General features: G+C 34.3%; 2 protein-coding genes and 1 long non-coding RNA gene across 5 annotated transcripts; 2 read left to right on the top strand and 1 right to left on the bottom strand.

The window, feature by feature from the left end:
* The first annotated feature begins 258 nt into the window (after positions 1-258).
* Positions 259-8,107, top strand: LOC101738475 (elongin-B). 3 transcript variants are annotated; one of them, XR_009973343.1, is made up of 5 exons: positions 259-412; positions 535-628; positions 1,646-1,790; positions 2,861-4,618; positions 4,855-8,107. XR_009973343.1 is itself a non-coding variant. In XM_004925202.3 (5 exons), the coding sequence occupies exons 1-5, from the start codon at positions 410-412 to the stop codon at positions 5,131-5,133; spliced, it is 360 nt and encodes a 119-aa protein (XP_004925259.1). In that variant the 5' UTR covers positions 259-409; the 3' UTR covers positions 5,134-8,107. The 3 variants fall into 3 exon arrangements, 2 of the variants coding, with proteins under 2 accessions (XP_004925259.1, XP_004925260.1); XM_004925202.3 differs by having other exon boundaries at positions 2,861-2,963; positions 5,119-8,107; XM_004925203.5 differs by having other exon boundaries at positions 2,861-5,141.
* On the bottom strand, positions 6,951-12,284 carry LOC110385042 (uncharacterized). Its single transcript, XR_009973344.1, has 6 exons — positions 12,149-12,284; positions 10,527-10,781; positions 10,301-10,445; positions 10,074-10,214; positions 8,774-8,895; positions 6,951-8,155 (listed from the first exon to the last, which is right to left on the bottom strand). It is a non-coding gene; the product is annotated as an uncharacterized LOC110385042 (long non-coding RNA).
* LOC101738701 (protein Peter pan) lies at positions 10,679-19,483 on the top strand. The gene is made up of 10 exons (XM_004925204.5): positions 10,679-11,162; positions 11,480-11,632; positions 12,167-12,337; positions 15,466-15,588; positions 15,879-15,940; positions 16,451-16,604; positions 16,844-16,944; positions 18,021-18,149; positions 18,516-18,622; positions 19,111-19,483. Exons 1-10 carry the CDS (start codon positions 10,977-10,979, stop codon positions 19,434-19,436), a joined length of 1,512 nt encoding a protein of 503 aa, XP_004925261.1. The 5' UTR covers positions 10,679-10,976; the 3' UTR covers positions 19,437-19,483.
* The last annotated feature ends 383 nt before the right edge of the window (positions 19,484-19,866 follow it).

Here is a 19,866-nt window from a genome sequence, read left to right as displayed (position 1 = left end):
TGAAAAGTCTTAATGCTATGTCTTATAATGAGTATTATTTTTATTTTAATTCAGTTTAATTCAAAATACGCCATAATTCAACTTTCCAATACAAAATAAGATGCAATGCATGACTGCTTCGCAGTATCTGCCACTACTTATGGTTAGGTTGCCGTAAGCTCTTACTTACTCTCACTATTCACTTCACAAAAATTACAATTATAAAAGATTGGGCTGTATGGTTTCACATTTTTGGCTTTCCAGTTGGAAGAATAGACTTACTACTAGTCTACTACTTAAGTTATTATCTATGGTATTGTCGTTGACTGAAATGGAAGTCTGAAGTTGTAGTTTTCGATAATTTCATTTCGTACGCCTTGTAGCATTTTCTTTTATACATAAAGGATATTGTCCTTAACAAAATAACATAATGGTAAGTCTAACTATTTTCCATAGAATATCTAATTCAAAATACAAAACAATCAACTAATATGTAACCCGCAAAAATAGTCTTTATTTGATAAATGTAACCTCAAACGTCGATTTTGTTTTTAGGATGTCTTTTTAATGATAAGGCGAAAAAAGCTTACTGTCTTCACTGATGCGAAGGAAACCACTACAGTATTAGAGTTGAAGAAAATGATTGAAGGTGAGTTCGTTGTCCGTGATACGAGAGGTGTCTATTTATAGGCAAGATACAATGTCGGGCAGTGTACGATTTTGTTGTTATGAGTATGTAAAGTGAGCATTGTTTAATTTGTGCTAAACCTGTAATGTCGCATGCTTTGTCTATGATCAGTAATCTGTTCTACTATCGAATTTAAACTTGGTAGGTCGATTCTGTGTGAGTCATCACTTTTAAAAGAAATATATTAAAACTAACAAACAGCTTTGTTAGCAACTTCATTAATTACTAACTATATACATTGCTAAGTATGTTTCGTATCCAAAAAAACATAACTTTATGTCGACAAAAGAAAAACTATTTATTTATTAATAACTAACCTTCACATAATGTTTCAAAATTGAAATGAAATGCTATGTTTAATAACATTAAAACAAGAACCTTGTTTTCGTCCCTAACTTAATTTAAACGATATATTTAACTAAAAAGAAATTATTTACAAAAGTGAAAGATATTATGTGTTATTCTTATTTGTATACAAAATCAACAGAGTTTGCTCTACTTGGTGCAATGGGTGGTCTTATTTGTATTAAATTCGTATAGACATCTAAATATGATATGATATGCTAGCTGAATACCAATACAAAGATTTTGTTTTTACAGTTTTCTCTCACATATTTTTGAAAGCTTGTGATCATGACCATTAAAAATTTTAGAAAAGTGAATAATGTAACTTTGTTCTGCTGAGGACTCTCAATAGTTCAGAGGCTTATTTGGCCTATTCTCTTGTGAGGGAAGATAAATTAGAAAAGGGTACTGTTACTGAAGATATCCTGTCATAAATAACTGAATATGCTATTATTATTAATCTTTTGCACTCTCACTCATCAAAATGAGTGGTAGTCATCGCCTCTCAAGTGCTCAAGGGTTAAAAGATCATCATCTCACTGTCATGACTCATAATGTAGCATTTATAATTCATTATATTGATAAATGTTATAAAATTGCTTCTCAACGGTATTTTTTTCTTTTTCTTTTCAGGTATCCTAAAGGTACCTCCTCCAAGTCAAATGCTGTTCAACAAGGACAGCCAGCTCATGGAAGATGAGAAGACCTTGGCTGAATTTGGCCTGACCTCTAACACAGCAAAGGCTCACTGTCCAGCACCAATTGGATTAGCTTTGAGGTCAACATATTTTTAAATGTTTTATAATTGTTAATGTTAGATGCAATTTTATTCTATAGAACCGTCTAGAAAGATCAATACAGATGTCCTTGACCTCTGTGGCTCATTTTTTATTATTGTTGTTGATGTTGGACGAGTTCACAGCCCACCTGGTGTTAAGTGGTTACCGGAGCCCATAGACATGTACAACGTAAATGCGCCACCCACCTTGAGATATAAGTTCTAAGGTCTCTGTATAGTTACAACGGCTCCTTATCCTTCAAACCAAAACTCATTACTGCTTCACGGCAGAAATAGGCAGGGTGGTGGTACCTACCCGCGTGGACTCACAAGACGTCCTACCACCAGTAATAAAATATATATCATATTCACCATAACGTAAGACTAGTTACTAGTTTAGCTATTATAATGAATGAGGTACCATTGTTTCTGATCATGCATTTTCAATGTAATTTAGGCTTTCGGATGAACAATGAGCTCATAGCCCAAGATATTTAGTGGCTTCAGATATGTTTTAGACATATGAATGTATATAGATACAACGAAGTGACGTTACTCTAGCCACCCTGAGCTACCAAAAGTTGAAGTTTTTATTGTGTATTGTAATATCCTAACTGTCTTATTATTATTTTCTAAAATTTTTACCCATCACAGCCCACCTGATCTGATAAAATCAACATGATTAATATTTAGGGTTAGATTTCATTCATCACCTTGGATGGAACTTGTATGGACGTATTGCTGCAAGCCAGCACAGTCATGAATTCTAGTTTGAAGGGTGTGACAACCATTACACAGCACTATTGAGATTTCAAACTCATGTCTCAAAGTGGATTACGTAGTCTTTCACCATAAACAAAAGTAAAATCACTGCCTATTGTACAAATGTAACTGCTTGTTGACCGTTTTCTAATGTTAATTGTGTTTTGATGTGCAATAAAGTATGTTCTCTCTCTCTCTCCCTCTCTCACACACACATGCTATATATTCAATAGGTAAAAAAAAAAAATTAAATTATGAATATTTTTCCTAAAATCTTTTTAAACAATATTATTTCATAACTATTACAGGAAGGAGAATGGTGAATTTGAGGCACTGGAACTTACCCCGTATTCTTCACCCCCCGACTTGCCAGATGTTATGAAATCTCAAGAGACCAATGGACAGGAACAGGTATGACGGCTATTTCAGAGCATTTCAGTTTCGTACAAATTTTTAGAACCCTATGTGCCAGTATGAGCACTTAAGTTCATGTTATTATAGTCATTGATCATAAAAGGAGGCCTAATTATCGCCAATCAGACCGCTAACATATCGCATATCTAAGAAAATAACAGTCAGGTCAGAGCATCCAAGAGTATGCTCAATGAAGAGCTTAGCCGTTGGTTTTTTTTTTTATTGTCCTGGTAGACAGACGGTCCTGATGGTGAGTAGTTGCCGTCGCTCGTGGACGACAGCAATGTCAGAGACAGAACTAAGCTGCTGACTGCCGAAAATTTACAATAGGAATTTTATTTTGTGACTTTTTTTTTACCCTGCACCCAAAATATTAACACAAGAGTCCCGTGTGCTCTGGTACCGCGCCAACCAGGCATATTCGCTTCACGGAGTATCAGCTTGCGAAATCGATAAGTCTACGTCTTAGCTTTACAAATGAAAATTGTTCCCCCTTTATTTCGGGTTAATAATACCACAGGAAGAGTAATAGAAAAATATTGCTCTATTAAATTCGTAGAAATATTCAAATGTCACGTGTAAAGCTGGTAATGTATAAGTAAAGATACATCATTATTAAATAATCAACAGAAAAAAACAATGAAAAGCATGGCAGAAATATTTAAATTTAGTTCTGCTTGTAAATCAGGTGTTGCAAGTCATACATTGGCCATTTTCCGTAATTGGAAATAGTAATTAAATAAAAAACTTAATTTTCCTGAAAATTCCACTTAAACAATGCAAAGGTGAACGAATCTGAAATGATTTAATCGCAAAAGTATTCCTTGTAAACTGAATCTACAATAGAATTTGTACTTTAATGAATTTTGTGATGATATACAACGTGTTACAAAATACCCCTTAAAAAATATAATTAATTATCAAAGCCAAAACGTTGTCAACCCTAGTAAGCTGTCATGTCAGGGAACCAGATTATTAAACAGAAAGGCCTACGTACCTATTTTACCTAATAATTGTCTACTTTAATAGTTTTTTCTATTTTTCATTCATAAATGTTTGCTACCTTAATACAAGAATGTCATTAACTGAAGTACTGACTTAAAAAAATGTCAAGTTAGAAAAAAAACTTGAACTTCTTTTTGTGGGGTTATGTGAAGGACAGAGTGTATTAATTCGATTGCCTAGCGGTTTCCGAGATGGAACAGCGTGTTAGATCGGCATTCGCATCAATAACACCGATGATAGTGCGAAATCCCACACAAGCCATATCCCGACGAGTGAGGTTGTTTATTGAGCAAGGCGGTGTGCACTCACTTTGAGCCGTATATGCAAATTTGACGTTTGTTATGAAAAACTGTCCGTTTAGGTATTTTCGTTAGGTCTTTTAAATTTTTTGTCGTTCCGAGAATTAGGTAGTAATGTAGGTAGGTACATTCTGCGTAGTTTACTCTTTAATTTTAATTGAAATAGGGTTTGCACATCAGGGTTTTTTTTTTTTTTTAATTATTATGTTATACAGCGTTACTACGGTTCTTAAATATTGTGAATGAACTCGTTATATGGGGCCTCCATTTAACCTCCTTTCGGCTTTACAGGTAGTTTTGTAACACCATGTGTACCATTTTAAAAATTATTAAATACCTTTTTTACTGGTGGTAGGACCTCTGTGAGTCCGCGCGGGTGGGTACCACCACCCCGCGTATTTCTGCCGTGAAGCAGTAATGCGTTTCGGTTTGAAGGGTGGGGTAGCCGTTGTAACTATACTGAGAACTTATATCTCAAGGTGGGTGGCGCATTTACATTGTAGATGTCTATGGGCTCCAGTAACCACTTAACACCAGGTGGGCTGTGAGCTCGTCCACCAATCTAAGCAATAAAAAAAAAACAGCTTAATGAAATCTACAGTAAATGCTAAAGCTATGAACATAAACATATTCATTCATCTCTATAATGTGTTTCACTAAACTTATTGTGAGGTGAACTAGGATAGCAGATAGACAGACCGATAAAAAGCATTGAGTAACCATTGCATTGTATGAGCCACTGTCGCGATACATCGTCGTTCGCTTGCGATTCGTACTACTAAGACTGTACGTCTTCTTGAAGTTAAATCACAAAAATGTTTTCTTATTTTCATTCGAAATTATTTCAGATGGATCAACATTAAACGAAAAACGAGGCTGTGATTCGGACGTAGACGATACAGACACCAACTTTGTATCATAACGATTTTGTATATTTAAAAAAAAACCAGTTCAGGATCTGAACATTTAGCCCGGCCCTTACGATCCGGCAGTCGGGTACAAAACATTAAACAATTTTATTTTTTATTCACGATAAAATATTTTGTTATTAATATATCGATTTGTGTTCCGTTCAACGTTTTGTTACGCTTCGATTTAAATATTCCTTCTACTGTTTCAACAAATATATATATATATATATATAAATACATGATGCATAGAACTCTACCTCCATTATTATTTGGCCTTTCAAAATTGGCTTATTAATTCATTTGATAGCACTCGTGGTATTAACATGTAAACAGACCTGGTTTTGTCTGTTCATATGTAACGTGTCAGAGGCGACCCCAGAGTGACCAGAGTTCAATGTGTTCCCAATCTTTTATTGAGTCATTGTGTTCACCATTGGCAACATTATATGTTTACGCCGGGACAAAGTAAGTTACATTGTGTAATAGAAAGATTTAATTAATTCAGGAAGTATAAGTTTAGTTAAGAGTCCACAATTCGACTGTTTGCGCATAGACAATAGTAGGAACTTTTTTTCTTTTTTGTAATTAGTTTCCGGATCCGTAGACGTAATGTCTGACGTCCTAAAGCCACATTAATAGCATTTAAAATCGATTTACAAACATAAAATAGTAATAAATATTCAAAAATGCTTTATGTCAGACAAGAACAAGTTTTGACTATATGTAACGGTATTATCAGTAACAAAAAGTGTAGTTTTGTAAACTAAGTCATAAAGGCTGTGTGGAATATGACTAAAATAACTACTTTATCGTAACATTATATAAATTGGAAACAATTGGATATTCACGTTATGTTGCTTCTATCATTTAAGATTTAAATCTACAGCGATGTCTCAGGTAGGGTAGTTAAAAAAAACCATTGTAGAAATATAAAAAATTAAGCATTGGTATTAATTACTCATCGAAAAACATTTGTATCATAAACATATTTATTTGAAGTGAGCGAAGTTTGGGCAGTATTGTAACAACTCGCTTAACACGCATGGATTATATTATAATAATTGCTTAGTTTGTTAATAAGCCGTATATTACGTTTTTACTAATTTCACATAACACCATCTGCAAACGAAAAGAAATTCAAAATAATTTAATAAAACGGTAAATAAAATAAAGCGGTAGGCAGCGGCTTGGCTCTGCCCCTGGCATTGCTGAAGTCCATGGGCGACGGTAATCACTCCACATCAGGTGGGCCGTATGCTCGTCTGCCTACAAGGGCAATAAAAAAAAAAATCGTAAATAAATTAACTTTTCAAACGAGTATTTATTTTTTGCTCAATACGAAATGCTTTTTGAGAAAAACTTGTAATTACTCAAATGTCACTTGAACGTTGGACTAAGTTTTTTTTTAAATAGCTGTACCTATTTAACTGATAGAATAGATTAGCTAATTTTTATAGGGGGGGAAGAATAAGGGGCTTTTTATATTGACGGTCTCTCTGCTACATTCTATGGTATGTCTAAAGAAACAAATCTTCATTACTTCCTTTATTTCGCGTTTCTGCAACAGAAAAAAATGTTTATTTTTTTTCTGTATATTTTGAATTTTATTTTTGTTTTGATTTCTTTTTTTTTTTTGTTCAATAAAATCAGCAGAATTCCTGGTGCAATTCTTAATTACCTGTCTATATTAACTTGTGATTTTAACGGATTTCTCTTCAGTTGCTGTGCGTTCACTGGATAGCATTGTTGAAATCTGTATTACCAAATAATTTTTTTATCATTTTTTATTTTTGTTTCTATTTAATAAAAGTAATAAGGTAGTATCGTATTAATCGAAATTGCACTTCGCACTTTAAAAAAAAAACTATAAATTCTTAAAATAGGATAGCAAATTGAATGGCCGCTACTACGGGTTTGACTATGTGAAAATAATGTTTTTTAGTCGTAATTAGTCGCGTCTGGTTGCTCGTAGTAGGGGCTGATATTTCCCCGAACTAGTCTAGTTCAAGAAATGAGGCAACGTTGAGTTCGCTGTTACTTTTCATGAACTTTATTTACGTTTTGCTGGTACATACGTCAAATATAAGGTTTCGTACTGAATAAATATAATATAATAACGGAAATTAGCGCCATTTTGACTTGCTACGTCTCGATCGCACCGATTATGATCCCAGCTTAGTGATATTGATCCTTAAATACAAAAGGTTACGAGCTAGACCAATTTTGGATTGGATAGATTCTGATTTGTTTCCAAGTCGGTACCGCTTAGCTTAAAATGGCCGATTACTCATTACTAATTAGTTTTGATAAAGATTAAATTGTATACTTCTAAAACATCAGTGAATTTTATAGCTTATTTATTCTGAAATTATAGTAATAGTGACGAGACACTGGAGTTGACAGAACGAAAAAAAAACATATAGTACTAAATAACTGCATTTAAGGGTTACTTGACTATAGCTCGGTTATATTGTTTAAGGTCAAGTCATAATATTTTCTCTCTTGTACGTGAACTTGGCTTTTGAAGATTTAACCATTCGTAATGTTTTCGACAATTTACACAAATGAATTATATGCAAAGTCTGTATCGGGATTCGCGTTGGATTCATGCCAGATTGGTACGATGAACGCTCAGGCTAAATCGCCCTAATTTCCGTTATTATATTGTTTAAGTAGGTACGAAAAAAGTATATGTAATATTTTAAGGTTACACTAAATAACAAAAAATGCAATAATGTTTTTACATTGTATAAATGTGTGATTAATTAACTGTCTCCGAGTCGATGTTTTTGTATAACGAAATTTATATAATAAAATACGAAACAGCATATTAAGACGAATAAAACATTGTATATTATTTACTTATATGTGCAAAGCGAATTCACATGATATGAGCCAGCGGTAAATAAAGCTGTTTTGATTTGTATTGATTTGTTTTATTTTGGTCCCCCTATATAATATTGAAAACCAAATGCTGTAAAATAAAAATAAAATATTGTGTTCATTTTTTTTCCTCTACCTAATCGTTTGTAGCTAGGGGCTTTTGCAACTTTTTTTTTATGATTAAAGGATTACTGGTGGCCCGTAGGCCTTTCCAGTTTCACCAGGACAGGTGGGCGAGCATAGGCTCGGCCAGAAGGGGTGGGATTTGCTAACAGCTGCCCGAGCGCCTCCGAAGGAGACGTAACAGCTCAAGAGCAGCTGCTTCGCGAATGAATCTACTACTGGATCGGAATCGCGACCTAATGTTAGAGCTGAAGGCGTCTAATGCAAAGGTTATTGGATCTGATGGATCCGTAAGGACTACGCGCGGTCGGGTAGGTGAACTCACGGACTTAATCTAAGAATTGCTAACACTAACTAATAAGAGCAGTGCTTCACTAAATCTACCATCGGATCGAAATCGCGACTTGCGACAGGCAAAGAAAACAGACTTAACGAATCATCGCAAAAAAATATATCATCAACGAACGGAGATTTACGAATTCACGTTCAACATGATAATAAATGGTTATTGAAGTCTATAGACAACGCGAGATATATATTTTATTTTTATATTTGTTAAAGAAATTAAGAAACTTAAGTTGTTCACTTTAATTATCCATAACATATTTCGACTATCGCTTTATATAAGTATTTGCTGTTTTAATGGTAGTAAACTAAAATTTGTAGCATTCCAAATAATAAGAAATTTTGTCTTGCATAACGGTGATTCTGAAAGAAGAAAAATAAAATGAGAAGATTGTGGTGGTAGCACAACCGCCTATTGGTGGTAGGACGTTTTGTGAGTCCGCACGGGCAGGTACCACCGCCCTGCCTATTTCTGCCGCGAAGCAGTAATGCGTTTCCGTTTTAAATGGTGCGGTTTTTTTTATTGCTTAGATGGATGAACGAGTTCACAGCCCACCTGTTTTTAACTGGTTACTGGAGCCCATAGACATTTACGTAAATTCGCCACTCACCTTAAGATGTAAGTCCTAAGGTCTCAATATAGTTACAATGACTGCTCCATCCTTCAAGCCGAAACGCATTACTGCTTCACGGCAGAAATCGGCAGGGTGGTGGTACCTAGACCAGCGGACTCACAAGAGGTCCTACCACCAGTAATTACGCAAATTACAATTTTGCGGGCTTGATTTTTATTACACGATGTTATTCCTTCACTCTGGAAGTCGATCGTGAACATTTGTTATGTACGAATGTATTTCATCAGAAAAATTGGTACCCGCCTGCGGGAATCAAACGCCGTTGCATCGCTAGATACGAATGCACCGGACGTCTTATCCTTTAGGCCACGACGACTTCAAAACTGCGACTGCGGTAGGCGCAGTGCTGTAAAAACTGAAAGCTTAAAACTCATGTCTCAAGGTGGATGGCGACGTTTACTTGTTGATGTCTTCACTTAACTCCAGGTGGGTCGTAAGCTTATCCACTCATTTAAATAAGAAAAATATATGTTAAACCTAAGTGACAGATTTTTTTATTTTTTTTATTGCTCAGATGGGTGGACGAGCTCACAGCCCACCTGATATTAAGTGGCTACTGGAGCTCCCACCATCCATCTTGGGATATAAGTTCTAAGGTCTCAGTATGGTTACAACGGCTGCCCCACCCTTCAAACCGAAACGCATTACTGCTTCACGGCAGAAATAGGCGGGGCGGTGGTACCTACCCATGCGGACTCACAAGAGGTCCTACCAACAGTATATCTGTAGCAAGGGTTCAATTTATATATTTTTTTTCTGTTTTGAGGGTCTATCGAAACCCTAACGTAATTAGCTATTCCCGAAAAGGAGAGTATGGAGAGTAGAGGTAAAGATCACCATCGTATTTAAGAGGCAAGTACTAAAAGTGTCCACCTCTAAACAGCAAATTACTGTTAGAAGACTTACCGAAATAGCACTAGAACGTGGAAATCATATGATGAAGGCAGTTTTAAACAGTGAAGTGTGGTGGTAGATGGCGCTATTTTAAAAACCTCCACTTGTTACTATAGCGCCACCTTAATTGGTTCCCTTTCAGCGAATACCTACCTTCCATACAAAAAACGAACAAAATTACTATCAAAACCTTTTTCTGGTACTTATTATACTCTAGTTTGTTATCATATTTAATCCACCTTAAAAGAACTTGCTGCATGTTACAATCTATGCAAAAAGACAAACAGTTAATGTACTTAATATTTAAGGGACTCTTTGGCGGGAATGAGAGGTGCGAAGCTGTATGAATTGTTTTATTTTTTTTAACTTCAGTGATTCTTCAAGCTGAAATTTGTAATAACGTTGGTTTATTAACTGTTAAATATTTGTGAAAGTGCATAAATGTAAAAAAATAAAAGAAAGCACCTGGACGTAGCTTCTCAGGATATTCTAAAAAGTCCACTGAAAAAGTTACAGTTAGTAACCACCATTTTACTTAGACTAGGTATATTTCTTGAATTTTCTTGACATTTCATCTCGTTTCATTTGGTTTCATCCCAATCAGTTGCCATTTCAAATAAATCAACTGCACTTCATTGCATTCATATCCTTTTTCATTCCTTATTATTTTTCATAAAACAGAATAAAGAAGAAATTAGGCTGTATGGTGTCATACCTTTTCTGTTGGAAAATAGAACCACTAATACACTTAGCTGTCACAAAGTCAAAACATTTGCATGCGCTACGCTTTAAACATAACCTTTTTATTACATTTAAAAAATATACTTTTCGTGTCGAATTTTACTGAAAATCCTACACGAAAAAACGTTCACATTATTTACATCATCACTATCAGTGATTCGCTAACTCTACAAAATGGGGAAACGTAAAGGAAAATGCGTGAAGAAGAATTCCGCAAGTAAAGAAGCTTTGGAGCCTGAAAACCTAGTGAAAGCGCCACATTCGTTCGTGATTCACAGAGGGCAATGTAGCAAGGACCTCGTAGACTTAACTAGAGACTTCAGAAAGATCATGGAACCTTTCACTGCTTCACAATTAAAAGTTCGTTTTCTTGTTTTGACTTTTTATAATGGCCATCGAACTCACAGCACACCTAAAATTAAGTAGTGCTACAGCCTATAGACACTACAACGTCAATGCTACTACCCAACTAAGCCATGATTTCTAAGTGTCAAATGCTTTGAGACAATTAGACAAGGTGATGATAATAAACTGGGAATTTTATCATTGGCTGAAGTCTCTTTAGTTTTATTTAATAGAATCCATTGCTACTGCTTGTATAACAAATGAAATAAGATTTCTATTAGCAGTAACATTTCCGTTGTGCAGTATATAGAAATATGATATTTTATTAACAGGAACGCAAGAAAAATACAATTAAAGATTTTGTGTCCATATCTGGTTATCTTCATGTATCACACATGGTCCTTTTTACGGAAACTGAACTTGGTTCTTACATGAGACTTGCCAGACTACCTCGAGGGCCTACACTAACTTTTAAAATACACAATGTAAGTATTTATTTAATTTTTTTATATCTCATGTTGGTGGACGAGCTCACGTGCCACCTTGTGTAGTGGTTACTGGAGCCCATAGACATTTACAATGTAAAGTCTAATAATAAGTCTCAGGTTTTACAGTATATACATATTATATTATGTAATTTAAACAGTAACTTCCATAAACTGCTTCATTGTACACAAAAAGTACCAAATGTAAATAAGTAATTAAAATACAAAACATAAACAGTGCATTTAAGTATATAAAGATAAACGATTGGTTTTTTGGTATATGATTTATTGACTCATGACTCAAACAATGTTAAGTGGTTACTAAAGCCTATAGACAATGAAATGTTAATGCCATCATGTATCTATTTCCACCACTTCACTCATGATTTTTGCCAATGAAACAAATCTGTAAGTTAAACTAAGAAGTAACATAATCTAAACATAAAATTCTGTTCAACAGCAGTGCCCGCTTTATTCATATAAAGAAAACTGAACTAACTAAACTAAAATAATTACCGTTATTCAAATTTTCAGTACAGTTTAGCTCGTGATGTAATATCTTCACTGAAAAAACAATATGTGATGATGCGTGCCTTCCAAAATGCACCTCTCATTGTGCTAAACACCTTCTCTGGTGAAGGCATGCACATGAAACTTATGGCCACAATGTTTCAAAATATGTTTCCAACAATTAATATTACTACTGTGAGTATCTTTCTTTTAAGGTTACCCATCCAAAATTATTTTATAGCAAATGACTAAGCCCACTAATCTAATGTAATTAAGATAAGATTATAGTGCATATTTTAAACTGGATTCATAGTATAGGTTAAGTGCAGTTGCTACAATTAACAACAAATTCATTTGTATAATTCAATTAAAAACAGTTATTGATAGTGGTAGTAAAAAATCAACCTACTTCTTGTTGTCTCTATTTAGATTCATTATAATATAAAAACTATCTTTTGAACTCATAATGTTTTAGTTCTGAATTCCATTTCAATACAATTATATTCATATTGTCATTCTCACACATCGCATATACAGTGTTATAATTTCAGGTATGCAATTTTTGTTAAAACTGAACTAAGTATGAGAAAATACGTTTTTTAATAGTTATTAGTGAGATGCTTGCTTTTATTGATGGACTTAAAAGTTGTAATTTAAATACAGTCAAAACCGTTTACTGCGACATCGGTTAGAACAACATGCCGGTTATAATAACCTAGAACAAAGGTCCCGGCTGAATGCCATATGACCGCCTTATTAAAAACATTGCTTTATACGACATTGGTAATAACGACATACCTCATAAAACGACCACATTTAACTAATATTTCGGAGAATTTGATCTGTTAGAACGACCGGCTCAGCTGTATTGTAAACAATTTGAATAGGTATCCACATTTGTCTTCAATGGCTATTAAAATCAGGAAAGAAAACAATAGGATTTAGTTTACTGTAGGGTCTTTTCTAATTTTTAGAAACAAAACACGTGCATGCGGTAGAGTCAAAGCCCGCTTCTTCATATCTCTTCAGTTAGTTTGTTACTTATCTATACACAAGACGCACCAAAACTTTGTGGAGTTATTCGTTAAACTTTCAAAATGTCGCAAAGAAAAAGAAAACAAATTAATATTGAAGAAAAATCGCGTATTATATCCAAGCTAGAGAGCGGAATTTCAAACAAAGACTTAGCAAAGGAATATGGTATATCACACTCGACAATTTCAACCATTTGGAAAGAGCGAGAAAAAATTCAAACGCTTTATGACAATAATTTTTTGAAAATGAAACGAGCCAGAACAACGAAGCATACGAATATTGAGGAAGCTTTGTTGAAGTGGTTTAAATATCAAAGGGCTAATAATGTGCCAATAAACGGACCGATTCTTCAACAAAAAGCTAACGATTTTGCTCAACGTTTTGGCGAAGATTTTGTTAGCTCGTCTAGTTGGATCCAACGTTTTCGGGCTCGGCACGGTATTGTCGGCGGAAAAATGAGTGGTGAAGCTGCTAGTGTTGATAAGGATACTGTAGAAGAATGGATAACGCAAAAGTGGCCTACATTATTCGAAGGCTACGGACCAGATGAAATTTTTAACGCAGACGAAACTGGTCTTTTTTACAATATGACACCAGACAAGACTTTAAAGTTCAAAGGAGAGAATTGTTCGGGAGGAAAAATGTCTAAGACAAGATTAACGATCATGGTTGCAGCAAATATGACAGGATCCTGTAAAAGAAAGCTTTTAGTTATTGGCAAATCTAAGAAACCAAGATGCTTTAAAAACATACACTCACTGCCGGTAACGTATGAAAACAATGTGAAGTCATGGATGACATCGGAAATTTTTGAGAGATGGTTAAGAAACTGGGACGCTGAATTGAAAGGAAACAAACAGGAAGTTCTACTTTTGGTTGATAACTGTCCTGCTCATCCGGCTGTTACTAATCTAAAATGCATTAAACTTGTATTCTTACCACCAAATGTTACATCTGTATTGCAACCAATGGACCAAGGTGTAATAAGGTGTTTAAAATCTCACTATAGAAGACTGCAAGTGTTAAAGTTAATACAAAACCTTGACAGTAGCAACCAAAAAAGCTTTACGGTTCTTGATGCCATCTTGATGATATCAGAAGCATGGAAAAACGTTTCACAAAACACTATAGCTAACTGCTTTAAACATGCTGGTTTTAAAGACCTCTTAACAATAACCTCAGATGATGTGACTGATGATGATGGAGAGGACAATATTTCTCTTGCTCAATTAGCTCAAAATTTACGACCTGCTTTATCTACTACTGAAGCAGCAGAGTTCATTGATGTAGATAACTCTATTGCAATTTGCGCACGAGCTACGGAAGATGATATTGTACGAGATGTTCAAGAGGAAGATGACGAACAGGAAGACTCTGAAGAACAATTTACTGTACCAACTTTGAATGATGGTATCGATGCTGTTAGTATATTAAGAAAGATTGTTCTTTTTAATGAACATTTCCACATCCACAATTATGACGATACGTTAATTACAATCCAACGCGAATTACAAAATATCTATGCACAACAGAAGTGTTCCAAACAGACCAAAATTACAGATTTTATGCTCACAGAAAAATAAAATGCATTGTACTTATGTGTAATAAACAAAATGTACATACATAGTTGAATAAATATATTTTTCCAATAATTCCCTATCCATTTTTGTTTGTACTTGCACGATACACATTAAACATCACCGGTTGTTACGACTATCGGTTTTTACGACTGAATATGAGCAGTCCCTTCGATGTCGTTATAACAGATTTTGACTGTATTATCATTTTACTTCTTTAATCAAGAAAGAAGATTTTACTGGTGGTAGGACCTCTTGTGAGTCCGCGCGGATAGGTACCACCACCCTGCCTATTCCTGCAGTGAAGCAGTAATGCGTTACGGTTTGAAGGGTGGTGGCATGGTGGGGCAGCCGTTGTAACTATACTGAGACCCTTAGAACTTATATCTCAAGGTGGGTGGCGCATTAACGTTGTAGATGTCTATGGGCTCCAGTAACCACTTAACACCAGGTGGGCTGTGAGCTCGTCCACCCATCTAAGCAATAAAAAAAAAGTAATGTTTTCAAATGCTTCTCCTGAAAAATTACATAATTTGTATAAGTGATGTGATAGCACTCTATGTGCGATATAGGCATATCAAAAATAAAATAAACTTATCTTAGTAGATAATATTTCCGAATTAACCTAAATAACGTTTCCCCATTCAAATTAATGTGGTATATGCCCCTTACAGCTTTGTAAATAGTCACTGAATATTGTTTTTTTTTTAGGTAAAACTAAAAAATATAAGGAGATGTGTATTAATGAACTACAATCCGTCCACAAAACTAATAGATATGAGGCATTATGTAATTAGGGCAACACCGGTTGGACTTAATAAAGGAACTAAAAAGGTATTTATTAATTATTTAAGTATGATTAGGTTATTTATTAAATAACCATATCTCGTACATTATAATGGTTCTCCTGGTCTGTGAAATCATATTTTATAGGCAACAATATTGTTTGTGAAAACAGGTGCTTTCGATCTTTCTATGACAATTCTCCTATTTCAAATTATGTTTTTATTTAATCATGCCAGTGAATTTTTTTTTGCCACTTTCAGTCAGATTTATAAGGTGAACTGTTTGGAGAACCTTATTAACCCCTTTTTACATTATAATTGTTTTTTTTTTTGTTCCAGGTGGTCCAAGGCAAAATACCAAACTTGAACCGATGTAAAGATATGTCCGAGTTCTTTGACAAGTAAGTCAAAGATTAAGTATCTAGTTAGATAAGTAGGAGAATTAAGCTACTTTCAACTGCTCTACCTAGATGCTTAGCCTATCGACGCCCATAGACAACACTGAGTCAATGCTGTCACCCATATTCAGACAGGAAAGTCTGTTATGCATGAATTTGGAATATTTTTGCAAAAATTCGCATTAAATTTCGAATTCACTTGAAGATATATATATTTTTTACCCCTCTTTATATCTCTACTGACTATTTAGTAGATCTGTTATGTAAGTAGGTAAATGCTATCCTAAAACTGGTGGCATTTATATCCACAAGACGTTACAAAAGTTAATGAAAACCGTATCCGACCTGGACTGTTCCAAGAATACAATCCTCTAAAACCTGTTCATAACCTATACAGAGATTTGGTCTGTTTACTAAACAGAAAATTAAGTTTAATAATGACATCATGTGCTTACATGCTTCATCTTTTTCATGTAAACTGTCCATTTATTTGTTTATTGCTTATTGAAACAGAGCGGGCTTGCTATCTGAGAGTGAGTTCGAGGATGATCCAAATTCTCAAATAGTTCTTCCACAAAGTCTGGCGTCGAGGGGAGCAGCCGTTGATTCTAAATCAGCTATCAGGTTATTTGAGCTCGGACCAAGGATAACATTTCAACTTATAAAGGTAAGCATTTCGACTATTATGAGGGGTCCGTGGCCTGATAGATAAAACGCCCGATGAACTCATAATCTAATTTGTTTCTCGTTAACTATAAGAACTAGTAAACACTATAAATGAAAAAAAAATCCAAACAGTAACATTTAAAAGTTTAGCCCCAGACAATATGTTTTCATTGTACTAACTCCAGACTCGGATACTATTCAATTGATAAATCTTAAATTGTACTATTTTATGACTTCTAGGTTGAAGATGGTCTCATGGATGGTGAAGTTTTATACCATGAGCTTGTAGAAAAAACAGAAGAAGAAAAAGCATTAATTAAAAAGAGAAGAGAGGCGAAGAGGTAACATTTACTTTTGTTTTATTAATAATATAGAAAAATATTATTATTTATTATATATTTTCAATATAAATTATAAAGTGTTAACGAAACAGGGAAAATCTTCCTCCGAATGGATGGAAATTCCTCGGTACACTAACGGTCTAAATGTTATTATTGTTCGCAACTTGTAAGCTTATCCTGAAAATGTCATTAGTGAAATTCAGGCATCAGTCAAATATCTCGTGTTCTGTGATAGCTACCTGTTTACACATGTATTTTAATTGAATATTGAAATTTTATTCTTATTAGAAATTAAACTTAAAAAGGATTTCATTTAAGATGTAATGAATCAATAATAAGGGGTATGCCTATTATATTTTAATTGAACACAGCATATTACAAACACCACCACCCTGCCTATTTCTGCTGTGAAGCAGTAATGCGTTTCGGTTTGAAGAGTGGGGCAGCCGTTGTAACTATACTGAGACCTTAGAACTTATATCTCAAGGTGGGTGGCGCATTTACGTTGTAGATGTCTATGGGCTGCAGTAATCACTTAACATCAGGTGGGCTATGAGCTCGTCCACCCATCTAAGCAATAAAATAAATAAAAAATCTGCTTTCACTCGTGCATGCGTTTTAGAGATTGCATGTTAGTCAAATATCTGTTAGAGTTTTGTGATGATGCCATACTTGTTCTGGAAGCTTGGTACAATTAATTAATACAGTAACTTTTAGGTAGGTAATGTCTTGAGAATTATGATTTATATAAATACAGGTATTTAAAACAAACTACATTATGTGTAGGTGTATGAAACCATAGATCATTTTCATGTCTGCTTGATTGATAAATCAAAATTTCACGGACCAGTTTTGATAGTAATTATAAATTTAGAAAGTTATAAATCCCTGTATCATAACTGTGGGAACTATAAATAATAAATCCGCAGTTTTTTACAACCAAGTACTTTATTATTTTTTACTCTACTTTGTAAGAATTTTAATGTTAAAGTCCAAAAATCTCTTGTAGATTTAATTTAAAATACATACATTCATTTTTACCTCGAAACGTTTTTTAATTTATCATTCGATTACAGACGTCTAAAAGAAAAACGTAAATCGAAACAAGAAGAGAACATTAAGAAGAAGCAGAAAGAAAAAGAAGAACTCAAACAGAAGTCTCTTGAAGGCATTAAGAAGAAGAAAGAATCCACTGAGAGTCAGAGGTAAAAAAAATTGAACTTGGATTTGAAATGATCCTGTCCATGAACTTACTCCCACGAAGCTAAGCTCTACCGATCAAATCACCGATTCGTTAGTCAATCTGTTTGATTATAATCATGAAAACACTTGGCATGGACCTTTTAAAATTTTAGACCTTTACGAAGCTACCTACCTACCTCTTGGACCTTTTGTTTTGGAGTTGGATAAATTACTAAACAAAAAAATCAGGTGATATTTGATAAATTCACGCGAGTTCTGACCTTTAAATTCCGTTTTTCACAATCGAGATCTCTCACCATAGTCGCAATTTCCGTCTGTGACATCTCGTTCATACGATCGGAGGTCACAATTATGAAGTTTGTGTTCAGGTTAATGGAACTGGCGGCCGCCGAGTCTCAGAACAATGATCAAGATATGGAGGAAGACGACGACGCTGATTACTACAGACAGGAAGTGGGAGCCGAACCGGAAAAAGGTACCGCAAAAAATATCTGTTCGTTATGTGAAGATGTTAGCCATCATAAAAATCGAAACATATTAACTAAAACTTAATATTTGAAGTTACCTTCATTTCCATACTTTGTATTCCGCTACTCGCTTAAGAGGGAATTACGCAACAAAATGTAAACCCGGTTAAATTAAAAAAAAAATTTTTTCTATAATGTGTTGCTCAACTTATTACAAAAATTGCACCATCAACTTAATCCAAATAGTCAGAGATAGCAACAATTTTATCTTGGAATTATATTAGCCGCATCGATTTGTATGTTTCAATATCATATTCGGTATGGGATTTGTTAAGTGTGACAATTCATTACATACCATAATTACAAAGCACTATATTGTGTTCTGTAAAAATGGAGTATGAATGTTATTTGAATGAGACTTTATTTTCATCATTATAAATGTTGCCCTGAGTGTGTAATTGCGAACATAATTATATGCATATTTATTTTTTTATAGATCTGTTCACACCCAACACGTCGAAAAAGAGAAAGGCTGATGACAATTCTGTAAGAGGTTTCAAAAAAATGCGGCTCGACAAGAAATTAAAAAGGAAATATCAGAAAAATCAAGATGGCGGCCAACAGACAAAGAAACAAGGCAACGACAAGAAGTTCCAAAATAAGGATTTCAAAAATAAGAATTCAGGAGATAGAGATAAATTTAGGAATAAAGGTCAGAAGAAAGTGTTTGGAGGGAAAGTTCAGAATAAGTTTAATAAAGGCAGCAAAGGGAGGGAAGGGAAAGGTAGAAAGAACTCCGGCAAAGGAAAAGGGCGGAAATAATTGTTATTTATGTACATAAATTGTTAAATAAATGTATGTATTTTACACTTTGGTCTTGTTTACGGTTATTAAGTCGGATGGTTTCAAATGCACCAATTAATGTGATTTTCTACAAAACGTACTCCTTAAAAGCATTGTCACTATTGGTGGTCTAGTGCAGGTATAATTCATCATAGCTTCTTAGCAAATAACACCTTATTGCGAATGTGTACTATGTGGAACTGGACAGAAAACCAATTGCTTGTCACTGCTACTCCACCTTATAGTGCACAACGGATGGTCTCTAAGCTACGAGAGCTAGAGTTAGAAGATTTGCATTAGATAGATCTCATCTACCATACTCGTTAGTACATGAGTGACAGCATCTTTAAAAAAATTTGTAAATATATCAAAATAAAGAATTTCAAATGATGGGCTTAAATAACAACAA

The sequence above is a fragment of the Bombyx mori genome, chromosome 6, assembly GCF_030269925.1.
Source record: "Bombyx mori chromosome 6, ASM3026992v2".
Lineage (NCBI taxonomy): Eukaryota > Metazoa > Arthropoda > Insecta > Lepidoptera > Bombycidae > Bombyx > Bombyx mori.
Note: the sequence above shows the minus strand (reverse complement) of the source record. Positions and strands in the feature narration are given on the sequence as shown.

Excerpts from the sequence above, each read along its gene's own strand:
- LOC101738475 (XM_004925202.3), top strand. Across the intron at positions 629-1,645 it reads GTTGAAGAAAATGATTGAAG|GTATCCTAAAGGTACCTCCT; the intron begins GTGAGTTCGTTG and ends TTTTCTTTTCAG. Across the intron at positions 1,791-2,860 it reads CCAATTGGATTAGCTTTGAG|GAAGGAGAATGGTGAATTTG; the intron begins GTCAACATATTT and ends TAACTATTACAG.
- LOC101738701 (XM_004925204.5), top strand. The coding sequence starts at position 10,977 with ATGGGGAAACGTAAAGGAAAATGCGTGAAGAAGAATTCCGCAAGTAAA. Across the intron at positions 11,633-12,166 it reads TAACTTTTAAAATACACAAT|TACAGTTTAGCTCGTGATGT; the intron begins GTAAGTATTTAT and ends TCAAATTTTCAG. Across the intron at positions 18,623-19,110 it reads GGGAGCCGAACCGGAAAAAG|ATCTGTTCACACCCAACACG; the intron begins GTACCGCAAAAA and ends ATTTTTTTATAG.